At 45.7% G+C, this 14,425-nt stretch overlaps 1 protein-coding gene across 1 annotated transcript in view; it reads left to right on the top strand.

Moving 5' to 3' along the window:
- Window positions 1–14,425, top strand: part of CADPS (calcium dependent secretion activator) — a 661,462-nt gene that overhangs the window by 445,489 nt on the left and 201,548 nt on the right. The window contains exons 10-11 of the mRNA XM_063941549.1: window positions 11,604–11,712; window positions 12,250–12,462. Coding sequence (XP_063797619.1) covers window positions 11,604–11,712; window positions 12,250–12,462 — 322 coding nt within the window. The remainder of the gene's footprint in view (window positions 1–11,603; window positions 11,713–12,249; window positions 12,463–14,425) is intronic.

Genomic DNA, 14,425 nt, shown 5'->3' with positions numbered 1-14,425 from the left:
TACATTTAGCTGATACTACAGGTACCACTAAACAGGGTATTATGTGGGATGTGAAAAAACTACCAGTAGTTTTTACCGAATCAGAAGAATTAAATGACGTGTGTGATGAAGCGTGGGGTGCCCCGATAAAAAACTGCTAATTTCAAAGAAGTTATTGGCTTTATACCCTTTCCCGCCAGAGGTTAGGGAGCGCTGGGAAACACCTCCTAGGGTGGACAAAGCGCTAACACGCTTATCAAAACAAGTGGCGTTACCCTCTCCTGAGACGGCCGCACTTAAAGATCCATCAGATAGGAGGATGGAAAATATCCAAAAAGGTATATACACACATGCAGGTGTTATACTACGACCAGCTATTGCGACTGCCTGGATGTGCAGTGCTGGGGTAGTTTGGTCAGAGTCCCTGATCGAAAATATTGATACCCTGGACAGGGACAATATTTTACTGTCGTTAGAACAAATAAAGGATGCATTTCTTTATATGCGTGATGCACAGAGAGATATCTGCACACTGGCATCACGGGTAAGTGCTATGTCCATTTCGGCCAGAAGAGCTTTATGGACACGACAGTGGACAGGCGATGCGTAGAGGAGTTATTTGGGGTCGGTCTATCGGATTTGGTGGCCACGGCTACGGCCGGGAAATCCACCTTTCTACCTCAAGTCACTCCCCAACAGAAAAAGGCACCGACCTTTCAACCGCAGCCCTTTCGTTCCTTTAAAAATAAGAGAGCAAAGGGCTATTCATATCTGCCACGAGGCAGAGGACGAGGGAAGAGACAGCAACAGGCAGCTCCTTCCCAGGAACAGAAGCCCTCCCCGGCTTTTACAAAAGCCTCAGCATGACGCTGGGGCTTCGCAAGCGGACTCGGGGGCGGTAGGCGGTCGTCTCAAGAATTACAGCGCGCAGTGGGCTCACTCGCAGGTAAATCCCTGGATCCTGCAGATAATATCTCAGGGGTACAGGTTGAAATTAGAGACAGAGCCACCTCGCCGTTTCCTGAAGTCTGCTTTACCAACGTCCCCCTCAGAAAGGGAGACGGTTTTGGAAGCCATTCACAAGCTGTATTCTCAGCAGGTGATAGTCAAGGTACCTCTTCTACAACAAGGGAAGGGGTATTATTCCACTCTTTTTGTGGTACCGAAGCCGGATGGCTCGGTAAGGCCTATTCTAAATCTGAAGTCCTTGAACCTGTACATAAAGAAGTTCAAGTTCAAGATGGAGTCACTCAGAGCAGTGATAGCGAACCTGGAAGAAGGGGACTTTATGGTATCCTTGGACATCACGGATGCGTATCTCCACGTTCCAATTACCCCTCACACCAGGGGTACCTCAGGTTCGTTGTACAAAACTGTCACTATCAGTTCAGACGCTGCCGTTTGGTTTGTCCACGGCACCTCGGGTCTTTACAAAGGTAATGGCCGAGATAATATTTCTTCTTCGAAGAAAAGGCGTATTAATTATCCCATACTTGGACGATCTCCTAATAAGGGCAAGGTCCAGAGAACAGCTAGAGATGGGTTTAGCACTATCTCAAGAGGTGCTAAAGCAGCACGGATGGATTCTGAATATTCCAAAATCCAAATTAATGCCGACAACTCGTCTGCTGTTCCTGGGGATGATTCTGGACACAGTTCAGAAAAAGTTTTTTCTTCCCGAAGAAAAAGCCAAGGAGTTATCTGACCTGGTCAGGAACCTCCTAAAACCAGGAAAGGTGTCTGTACATCAATGCACAAGAGTCCTGGGAAAAAATGGTAGCTTCTTACGAAGCAATCCCTTTCGGCAGATTCCATGCAAAGGGATCTGTTGGACAAATGGTCAGGGTCGCATCTTCAGATGCACCTGCGGATAACCCTGTCGCCGAGGACAAGGGTATCCCTTCTGTGGTGGTTGCAGGAGGCTCATCTATTGGAGGGCCGCAGATTCGGCATGCAGGATTGGATCCTGGTGACCACGGATGCCAGCCTGAGAGGCTGGGGAGCAGTCACACAGGGAAGAAATTTCCAGGGAGTGTGGTCGAGCCTGAAAAAGTCTCTTCACATAAGCATTCTGGAACTAAGAGCACTCTACAATGCTCTAAGCCAGGCGGAACCTCTGCTTCAAGGAAGACCGGTGTTGATCCAGTCGGACAACATCACGGCAGTCGCCCATGTAAACAGACAGGGCGGCACAAGAAGCAGGAGGGCAATGGCAGAAGCTGCCAGGATCCTTCGCTGGGCGGAGAATCACGTGATAGCACTGTCCGCAGTATTCATCCCGGGCGTGGACAACTGGGAAGCAGACTTCCTCAGCAGACACGACCTTCACCCGGGAGAGTGGGGACTTCATCCAGAAGTTTTCCACATGCTATTAAACCGTTGGGTAAAACCAATGGTGGACATGATGGCGTCTCGCCTCAACAAAACACTGGACAGGTATTGCGCCAGGTCAAGAGATCCGCAGGCAATAGCTGTGGACGCGCTGGTAACACCTTGGGTGTACCAGTCGGTATATGTGTTTCCTCCTCTGCCTCTCATACCAAAGGTATTGAGGACTATACGGCAAAGAGGAGTAAGACTAGTGGCTCCGGATTGGCCAAGAAGGACTTGGTACCCGGAACTTCAAGAGATTGTCACGGACGATCCGTGGTCTCTACTTCTGAGAAGGGACCTGCTTCAGCAGGGTCCTTGTCTTTTTCAAGACTTACCGCGGCTGCGTTTGACGGCATGGCGTTTGAATGCCAGATCCTAAAAGGAAAAGGCATTCCAGAAGAAGTCATTCCTACCTTGATAAAGGCAAGGAAGGAAGTCACCGCGAAGCATTATCGCCGTATTTGGCGAAAATATGTTGCGTGGTGCGAGCAGCGGAGTGCTCCGATGGAGGAATTTCAACTGGGTCGTTTTCCTACATTTCCTGCAATCAGGATTGTCTATGGGTCTCAAATTGGGATCTATTAAGGTTCAAATTTCGGCCCTATCAATATTCTTCCAAAAAGAATTGGCCTCAGTCCCTGAGGTCCAGATTTTTATCAAAGGAGTACTGCATATACAGCCTCCTGTGGTGCCTAAGGTGGCACCGTGGGATCTAAATGTAGTTTTAGATTTCCTCAAATCCAATTGGTTTGAACCACTAAAGAATGTGGATTTGAAATATCTCACATGGAAAGTGACTATGTTACTGGCCCTGGCTTCGGCCGGGAGAGTATCTGAACTGGCGGCTTTGTTTTATAAAAGCCCTTATTTAATTTTCCATTCGACATAGGGCAGAGCTGCGGACGCGTCCGCATTTTCTCCCTAAGGTGGTATCAGCGTTTCACCTGAACCAGCCTATTGCAGTGCCTGCGGCTACAGATCCAAGTTGTTGGACGTTGTCAGAGCCTTAAAAATATACATTTAAAGGACGGCTGGAGTCAGAAAATCTGACTCGCTGTTTATACTGTATGCACCCAACAAGTTGGGTGCACCTGCTTCTAAGCAGTCGATTGCTCGTTGGATTTGTAACAAAATTCAACTTGTACATTCTGTGGCAGGCCTGCCACAGCCTAAATCTGTTAAGGCCCATTCCGCAAGGAAGGTGGGCTCATCTTGGGCGGCTGCCCGAGGGGTCTCGGCATTACAACTCTGCCGAGCAGCTACGTGGTCAGGGGAGAACACGTTTGTAAATTTTTACAAATTTGATACCCTGGCAAAGGAGGACCTGGAGTTCTCTCATTCGGTGCTGCAGAGTCATCCGCACTCTCCCGCCCGTTTGGGAGCTTTGGTATAATCCCCATGGTCCTTTCAGGAACCCCAGCATCCACTTAGGACGATAGAGAAAATAAGAATTTACTTACCGATAATTCTATTTCTCGGAGTCCGTAGTGGATGCTGGGCGCCCATCCCAAGTGCGGATTATCTGCAATACTTGTACATAGTTATTGTTAACTAATTCGGGTTATTGTTTAGGAAGCCATCTTTCAGAGGCTCCTCTGTTATCATACTGTTAACTGGGTTTAGATCACAAGTTGTACGGTGTGATTGGTGTGGCTGGTATGAGTCTTACCCGGGATTCAAAATCCTCCCTTATTGTGTACGCTCGTCCGGGCACAGTACCTAACTGGAGTCTGGAGGAGGGTCATAGGGGGAGGAGCCAGTACACACCACCTGACCTGTAAAAGCTTTACTTTTGTGCCCTGTCTCCTGCGGAGCCGCTATTCCCCATGGTCCTTTCAGGAACCCCAGCATCCACTACGGACTCCGAGAAATAGAATTATCGGTAAGTAAATTCTTATTTTTATGCACTTTATCCATTTTTAAATTGATGTTATACAATAAATTGTCTGAGACAAATATATACTCTATACTTAAGCGCTCCCTCGTGATACTTTATATCATATTTCCTAGTTCGATTACGAGTACCACAGAATACTCATATGGGAGCTGCTAATTCCTAAAGGAGACCAATAAGATTAACATTGACCTGTTTTGTACACAGAGCGCCTGATTTTATAAATTATACAATTGTACAATGCAGGGGTGGGGAACCTTCGGCTATCCAGCTGCTGTTGAACTACACATCCCAGCATACTCTGCTATAGTTTTGCTATTTGGCCATGCTAAAACTATTGCAAGGCATGCTGGGATGTGTAGTTCAACAACAGCTGGAGGGCCAAAGGTTCCCCATCCCTGGTATAATTGTTATTTGCCATTCTATTGGTTCTGCTAGGTGTGAAGAGAGGATGCCAGGCTTGGGGCATATACTGCTGAGTCTTATTGCACAATTTACTTATGGTTGTCAGGTCTCTGACACTCCAAAGGCCAATCATTTTCCAGCACTTCAGGGTATTCCTTCTCCAGCAAACAGGACTCCAAATATCTTCAGGAATTCAGGACTGATGGCGAAGGGAAAGGGTTAAGGAATAATGGTAGAAAGGGATGGGAGACTTGGTAAGAAAGAGGAAGGATGGGAGACTGGTAAAGGGAGAGGAAGTATGGCAGACAGGGATGGGAAACTTGGTAAGGGAGAGGAAGGATGGGAGACTGGTTAAGAGAGAGGAAGGATGGGAGACTGGGTATGGGAGAGGAAGGATGGGAGACTGGTTAAGAGTAGGGAAGGATGGGAGACTGGGTAAGGGAGAGGAAGGATGGGCGACAGGGATGAGAGACTTGGTAAGGGAGAGGAAGGATGGGAAACCGGGTACGAGAGAGGAAGAATGGGAGACTGCGTACAGTAAGGTAGAGGAAGGATGGAACACAATCATTGGAGACTGGGTAAGTGAGAGGAAGAATGGGAGACTGGGGTGATAGACTTGGTAAGGGAGTGGAAGGATGGGAGACTGTGTAAGAGAGAGGAAGAATGGGAGACTGGGTAAGGGAGAGAATGGATGGGAGACTGGGTAAGGGAGAGGAAATATTGTGTCCTGTGGGGGAGATGTACTAAGCCTTGGTGAGTGATAAAATGGAGAGAGATAAAGTACTAACCAATCAGCTCCTAAATTTCATGTTAAAGTCTGTGAGGCATATATATCAAAGTGTGGAGAGAGATAAACTACTAACCAATCGGCTCCTGTAACTTACAGGCTGTGTTTGTAAATGACAGTTAGGAGCTGTTTGGTTGGTAAACTATCTTCACTTTATCACTCTCCAAGGCTTAATATATATGCACCTGTGTCCCTGGTTATGGCATGGATTTCATCCCGTGCCTTGGGATGCAATACATCTCACCTGGGTAAATGATGCTGATGCTGACAGCCCTTTATCAGTTGGCTACTGCCTTTTCATTACTCTTGAAGTCTGCATGCAGGGAAGAGAATACTTATTTTTAACACCCCCCCCCCCCCCCCACCAATCCTTTTTGCTTATAAAAGACTTTGATCACATCTCTTTCCTCTTTCCTCAGCAAAAGAGGAATTTACCCACCACTGAGGTCCCAAAGTGCAATATTCAGCTCAGCTGGGGTGATGCTATTGTCCACGTTATTGCCAATGTTAAACACAGAATCTATTGGTGGAGTGCAGCTCTTTAAATACTAAGGGAGAATGTGTGTCTGATTTGCCTACACAATCAACAGTGCAAGTGACACCTGACAGGAACAGATAATGGTGGTCATTCCGAGTTGATCGCAAGCTGCATTCGTTCGCTGTGCAGCGATGAAGCAAAAAAAGGTCACTTGCGCGATTGCGTATGTGGCGCAATGCGCACGCGCAATGTACTATTACAACTAACGATGTAGTTTCACACAAGGTCTAGCGATCCTTTTCAGTCGCATTGCTGGCCGCAGAGTGATTGACAGGAAGTGGGCGTTTCTGGGTGTCATCTGACCGTTTTCAGGGAGTGTTCGAAAAACGCAGGCGTGCCAGGAAAAACGCAGGCGTGGCTGGGTGAACGCAGGGTGTGTTTGTGACGTCAAAACAGGAACTGAACAGTCTGAAGTCATCGCAAGCGCTGAGTAGGTATTGAGCTACTCTAAAACTGCACAAAAAAACTTTGTAGCCGCTCTGCGATCCTTTTGTTCGCACGTCTGCTAAGCTAAAATACACTCCCAGTGGGCGGCATAGCGTTTGCATGGCTGCTAAAAACAGCTAGCGTGCGATCAACTCGGAATGACCACCAATACCATCTACCTCTTGGTGAGTCACCTTCAGGGAGTACAGTAGCTGCTGTGATAGCAATTTCTAGCAATGACTAGTAGACACACCCATGACTAGTCCCACAGCTCAGACAGGGGTGTATGGATTCCACGTCAAAGCATCTGTTAGATCAACTTTGGTCTATTCAAGATCAAGAGCAGATCGCTAGGCAGAGATTTTTGCTACAATTAGATAGTAGCCGCCTACAGGGGGAGTGTATTTTTGCTGTGCAAGTGTGCCAACACATGTGTAGCAGAGATGTACAAAGAGGTTTTGTTGCAGTCTCTGCGCAGCCCAGGACTTACTCAGCCGCTGCGATCACATCAGCCTGTCCGGGACCGGAATTTACGTCAGGAACCCTCCCTGCAAATGCTTGCGATCGCCCATGCGTCCGGAAATTTTGCACCATCCCGTCGCTGACCGGTGAACCCCGTTGCTGCGGTCCGTCGCGCCTGCGCATTGCGGTGCATACGCATGCGCAGTTCAGATCTGATCGCAAGCTGTGAGAAAACGCAGCCTAGTGATCAGATCTGAATCGGCCCCTATGTCTCACATCCCATACACGGAGGTGGAGGTGCGGTGGGGATTGCAGATTCTATCACAACCTTCTGAAATTCGTTCTACTTTCACATTCTTGATGTACACTTTGTTGAAATAAACTTTGACATACTCCCACCAGTCACAAATACTCCATACTTCATACGTACTCCCCCTCCATACATACTCCATACATACTCCCACCATTCACAAACAAATACTCCATACTCCATACATACTCCCCCTCCATACATACTCCATACATACTCCCACCATTCACAAACAAATACTCCATACTCCATACATACTACCCCTCCATACATACTCCATACATACTCCCACCAGTCACAAACACATACTCCATACTTCATACGTACTCCCCCTCCATACATACTCCATACATACTCCCACCATTCACAAACAAATACTCCATACATACTCCCCCTCCATACATACTCCATACATACTCCCACCATTCACAAACACATACTCCATATATACTCCCCCTCCATACATACTCCATACATACTCCCACCAGTCACAAACAAATACTCCATACTCCATACATACTACCCCTCCATACATACTCCATACATACTCCCACCATTCACAAACAAATACTCCATACTCCATACATACTACCACCAGTCTCAAAGTACTATAATTTTTCCTAATGAAGTATGTATTCCTTAGAAGGAAAGTATTATAGGACTCAATGTCCCCTTCTTCCCCACTTGATGACTACGTCTCCCATCCCATACACAGAGGTTGGAAGGTGGAGGACTCTGACATTTAAAAGGGAAAGGACAGGCCCACTTTGTTGCTGCAATCTACCACTACCACTATGTACTGTATATATTTCTTGTAGCCCGGGGTTCTCCATCCATGCTGGGCACAGTCCTACTCGTTCCACTGAAAGTCCATTGGAGTAGACTGAACCTATTGCGGCATCAGCGATGACGTGCGCTTTGGGACATGGCGCGATATCCTAGTGGAAACAGCCATTAGAAAATGGGTATTCTGTGGCCGTAAAGGGATGCACATAGGGGGTCATTCCGAGCCGATCGCACGCTGCATTTTTTTTGCAGCCGTGCGATCGGGTCTGAACTGCGCATGTGTGCGGGCCGCAATGTGCAGGCGCGTTGCTGGCCGCCGACGGCCGTCGCCGGGCAGCGACGAAAAGAATGAAGAAAGCGTTTGCAGCGGCGAACGCAAGAAGACTGACAGGAAGACGCCGTCCGGGGGTGTCAACTCACCGTTTTCTGGGAGTGTCAAGGAAAACGCAGGCGTGCCTGGCCGTTTCCAGGGAGAGATCCTGGCGTCAGCTCCAGCAAGGATCATTGCAGCGGCTGAGTAAGTCTTGAGCTGTGCAGAGACTGCACAAACTTTTTGTTTGTGCAGCTCTCTGCACAAGCGATCGCTCCTCTGCACAGCTCTAACCCCCTCCCCTGTAGGCGGCGATTACCTGGTCGCAGCAGTGCAAAAAATAGCCTGTGTGCGACCAGATCTGAATTAGGCCCATAGTCGCCAGCAGTACTCAGATGGTTGCATTTAAAGAAGCCTAATACGTGCAAAATGACCATCCCCCACACCATTACAACAGCACCATCAGCCTGAACTGTTGACAGAAGTCAGGATGGAACCATGTATTCATCTTGTTTACAGCAAATGTTTACCCTACCGTGCGTTTGTTGCAGAAGAAATCTAGGCAACATTTGTCCACGGTGTGTGGGCCTGTGCCCACTTTAGCCCCGGTTTCCTGTTATTAGCTGACATGAGTGGAACCCAGAAAGATCCTGGAGATCAGCAGTATCTGAGCTACTCAAACCAGCCCACCTGGCACCAGCAATCATCCTACAGTCAAAGTCATCTCGATCACATTTCTCTCTCTTTATATTCTACCCCTCTCTGCCAGTGTAAGCTTGGTGATCGGTTACCACTCAGGATTCCCGTCAGCATTGGGGAACATCTGCACTCTTTCCTGTCTCTTCCAGTCCCCCCTGCAACAACTCACTTACTGTACTGAGTTGCATCCACCATTTTAGGATCAGAGCATATTCCTGTGTTTCATCATCGTCGCTTATTGCAGTAGGATCAGAGCCTTTAGGGGACCTCATGATTGGTGAAGACCATGGGATCCCTCTTTTGGCCTGATACTTCTGAGACTACTAGGATTAGCAGTTATTGACTGATGGGAAGCATAAGCTGGTCCTACAGTGAAGACATGCAGCAGTGTTATGAGCCCTTGGGTTCAGAATAGGAACTTGCTAAGTGATGGGGGCAGAGCGTAGAAATCCAGCGAATACAGGGCTTAATTCATGTTTGCATTCACAATTGCAATTTTTAAGGCCTTGGAACCTGCGAATCTTAGCAAGTAAAGCTGCCACCTAGAAGGGATAATATATGCCCAACGGCGACATTGCAATCTCATTGACAGCTGCGTATACATACGCAGCCTATAGACACTAAAGAGGAACGTTGACTGCTAGGGAAGCCCTATTGTTATGCAGACGCTGCGGCAGTAGCGACACAGGAGACATGTTTCTCTATTTGCAGGATTGAAGCTGATGGCATTTGCATGCCATGAAAATGGTTGTGGCACGCCTATGTTTTTGCTGCCATTCCCATTACAGTCCTGATAACGGTCCCTTCCTGTCAATCAGACTACGATAAAAGTCTCAATGCCAGTGCAAAGGCACCTTTACATGTGCGCAGTGCGATCGCTGCACATGCATTCTGCAGATAAACACTCACTCAGCCATTGCGCGCAAACATGAATTCAGACACACAAAATAGCCCCCATCGGCCCGCCTGGCTCCTGGCAACTTGGCTGCACTGAGCGTCTTTAGCACTCAATTTTCGCATCTTATTCACACAACTGAACGGCTGGGAGTGACAAAATTATATTGTTAGGTTACACTGATCAATGTGATGTGTGACTTTGTACATCTGTGTGCGAATGAGTCTGAATATGTATACGAAGTGATTCGATACGGCGACAGCGGCATTGGTCCGTTGTGCTTCATCTGAAACGTGGTTAAAACTATTTCCTCTGCAGTTAAAGTCACAGCCCGGCACCTCTAGTGCGCTGTGAGGGGTGTTCCGCTACCTCTGCAGCACATATAAGATGCAAAATTTAAAGAACGTAGCTCAGTTGCGCTGGGCGTCTCGAGCCCTATGGTAAATTGTTTGAGGACACATTTGTAGCTCTCTAGGGATTTGTAAAACTAAACTGTGTTGGTCACTTTGGGGGAAATGTATCAAACCTTCTAAAGAGGGCAAATTTAGAAGTTACCCATAGCAACAAATTAGCTCCTACAGTAGCTATCATTTATCAAGTACATTCTATAAAATGATAGATGAAGGCTGATTGGTTGCTGATCTATCAACTTTAGAAGGTTTGAAACATTTCCCGTATTTCAGGTGATGGACACTACTGCGTTCTCGTCCAGCCCCCCGCCACGTTGCCCACATATGTGACCTCATGATGTCACAAAGAGGGGGCAAGGATCAGGAGCAGAGCAGGCTCTAGGCTGCCCTTACAAGTGAAATAGAGGTGCCGTAGTAGGGTGTGGTATAGAAGATCTACAGTAACTAGGTAGACAGTCTTTAGGTCGACCCCATATGGTTGACCAGCATTAGGTCAACAGGGTCAAAATGTCGACAGTGTACAGTCAACAGGTACAAAAGATCATCATGACAATGGTCAATACAAAAATAGTCAACACAAGTTTTTTGTTGGCATTTTGTATGTTTTACCATATGTGACCATAATAAGTGTAAATGTTTTGCCCCTACGGGCTCGCTACGCTCCCCACCCTTCAGGCAAGGGGCCTCGCTCCACTACCCCTGTGCTCGCCACAGGTTACTATTCCCAATTTTAGTCCACATGGATGGTAAATCAAGCAACCGTTGGGAAACATGTTAAAAAAACAACAACACAAAAACTTGCGTCGACCATATGTGTGTCGAACATTATCATGTTGACCTTTTGTACCTGTCACCCTTAAGCACTGTCTACCTTTTACCTGTCGATCTTTTGACCCTATCGACCTATTGACCCTGTCACTTTAGTGCATGTTGCCCATACGGTTTCGGCCTACAGTATTGACTGTCTACCTAGACGCTGTCAACCTATCCATTGGATCTCTCGGTAGCAGCACAGCTCACACACCCCTAATTAGAGCCTTGGCGTTAGGTAAATAAGAATGATCTGACAAGTTTGAGCCTCATGCCTCAGTGATGTCACTGGTTTCCAGTGAGTTGATAGGCTGCATTCTCTTTGTGTGAATATTGACAGATAAAAAATTTAAAAAACAAACAAACGCTGCTCTACAAATAAATACAACAAAATTAACCCTTGTATTACCAGATTGTCACTTGTACAGTGCATCCCACTGATATAGTAATCACTTACTTACATGTACTGTATTAAAGGTTTTGCTGTTAGAGTAACCATATGTGCTATGTCATTTCCAGGTCAGCCAGTACACATTCGCTATGTGCAGTTATCGAGAGAAAAAAGCAGAACCACAGGAACTCCTGCAACTTGATGGGTACACTGTGGATTACACAGATCCACAGCCAGGTATGTGTAGGGTGCCGAAGGTCAAGCAAGGCATTATACAGCCAGTAAAAATTTATTTAGTATTGTAATAAAAATAGTAAAAATCCACAGGAGGAAAAACCTATGGAATTGGCATACCACCCAAATGTCCCTATTAGGTGAGACATCCTAATTTCACGAGTCTAATGCACCACCCAGTCCATGGGTGTCGAGAGGGGGACGGTTCAATAATAAATAGCCAGGGCCTAGTTTGATGAGGGGACCTGGCCAGCTATGTAAGGGGAAGAATGCCCCGTCCTCCGTTACACGCTGGCGTGCACAGTATTTTTAATCCATTCTTTGGGGGTGGGGGAGTCGAAATTGCCATGCCCCAATATTTGGCAATACTTCCCCATCATTCGGGCCTGGCATTGCTCTCTACCACCCTAATCTTGTCATCTGTAGCGAACAGAATACTTTGTCGAACAAGTACAAGTTACAAGAGCCATTGTTGTGTGACCGTAGTATAGCAAATAATCTACTGTACTACTTAATCTTGTTCCGGTTGCGCTCTGGCAGGCTTGGAAGGTGGAAGATCCTTCTTCAATGCAGTCAAAGAAGGTGACACCGTGATCTTTGCAAGTGACGACGAACAAGATAGAATTTTGTGGGTCCAAGCGATGTATCGCGCCACCGGTCAATCTCACAAACCTGTACCACCCACTCAGGTTCAAAAGCTCAACGCTAAGGGAGGAAATGTGCCGCAACTTGACGCGCCAATATCCCAATTTTGTAAGTACATGTATTGGCTCAGGAAGTGGGGTATTTATCTGAGCAATATATAATAACTATATATTATACTGCTCATTATGTACCTTAAATTGTGGAAGAGAATTTTTCCTCAAAATTACGGCAAATATTTACGCTCTGGGGGTCAGTAATGCAATGTCCTATGTTACTGGATCTCAGGAAAGTGGAAACAATAAAAAAACTTTTAGAAAGATCAATAGATTGTTAGAAAACTATAAGTATACAAGTGTTAATACAGTACATTCAGGTTAGATAGATAGATATAGATAGATAGATAGATAGATAGATAGATAGATAGATAGATAGATAGATAGTGGATAGATAGATAGATAGATAGATAGATAGATAGATAGATAGATAGATAGATAGATAGATAGTGGATAGATAGATAGATAGATAGATAGATAGATAGATAGATAGATAGATAGATAGATAGTGGATAGATAGATAGATAGATAGATAGATAGATAGATAGATAGATAGATGGATGGATGTAATTAAACATACTGTATAGAATCAGGGTTATATCAGGGGCACCTGGTCAGTAGGCTTAATAAATGACCCAGCACTAAGCCATTTAGAATTTAAAGTATCTGAAAATAAATGATCTGCGTCATTATTAAACATCTCAATACTTAGCATTTTATTTTGTGTATATGTATGTGTATATATATATATATATATATATATTCAATGGTGCCTTTTCATATTTGCTCCCCTGTTATTTCACTTATTTGACTCAATTAATTCTCTGGTTCCCTGGGCTAAAATATATTTAAAGGTGAAGTAGAAACACCTCTAGAAAGCATAACAGGGGCGCCGAGAGGTATTGATGGGGGGGTTGGGGGGGTTTGCTACTTACCGGGAGCCCGTGTCAGTATTTCATCAGACAGGGAGAGAGAGGACTCGCTGCCGTGTGCTGGGCTGCAATTGATCATGGAGGCTGGAGCAGGAGCCGTCTCCTCTCTCTCTCTCTGCGTGATTGCACTAGTTGACCCTCCCCCTGAATCTACCCCCTGGCTGAGGGAGACAAATCCACCCCCATCCCAGGTGTGACCACGCCTCCACGATTTGGTCACACCATGTCCCAGGCAGAATGAAAAGTGACTGCAGTGAAAAGTCGGGATATCATTATAAATTACTGAGGAAGTCTTCCACATGCTTCATACTGTATATTTATATTTCAGTTTGTAGAGTTAGTATACCATTATGTACAGGTTTCAGCATATTATTATTTCCATGATTATAATGGCACAATATCAGCACCTGGATATAACAGCGAGTAGGTTCTACAATCGGACAATGCAGGACTGACCTCCACAAGAGCACACAACAGCTGGATAACACAGATCAATGGGATTTACTGGTAATTGTATGGTATTTGCTGCATAAAATAACCGACTATTATTTTCTGTTTCTTAACTGTAATCTGTTTTATAATTTTTCAAGACATATAATTTTGAAGTTTGTATTTTATTTTATAACCAAGACTGTGAATGCAAACTGTAAAGTGAAAATGTTATATACAGATGGGTCCATGTTTATCTTGACCTTTAATAGGATTAACTAAAACTGGGCAGTCGGACTTAATCCCCTGCTGTATTGTTCTCTGTATTGTATTGTCCCCTGCTGTAATGACTTAATCCCCTGCTGTATTGTTCTCTGTATTGTATTGCAGCTGAGAACAATAGATGAAAGGTTTATGTTAATAAACCATGTTGTGCCTAGGCGCAGCAAACTAGCCAAGATAATCGAGGACCCATCTGTACTGTCCATATAAAAGTGCAATACTGGATTCACATGTTAATCAGTCAGGTGATCACTATTGCTATTCATGTAAACTCGTTTGGTTCCCATTTTTAGCAGTGATACTTTATAAATCCTTGTCGCCAGCATTTAATTTTTTTCCCCACGGTCGGCTTCTTCTACAGTATATTTCCCTACC

The sequence above is a fragment of the Pseudophryne corroboree genome, chromosome 9 (assembly GCF_028390025.1).
Source record: "Pseudophryne corroboree isolate aPseCor3 chromosome 9, aPseCor3.hap2, whole genome shotgun sequence".
Taxonomy (NCBI): Eukaryota; Metazoa; Chordata; class Amphibia; order Anura; family Myobatrachidae; genus Pseudophryne; species Pseudophryne corroboree.
The sequence above is the reverse complement of the archived record's forward strand: the minus strand, read 5'-3'. Positions and strand labels throughout refer to the sequence as shown.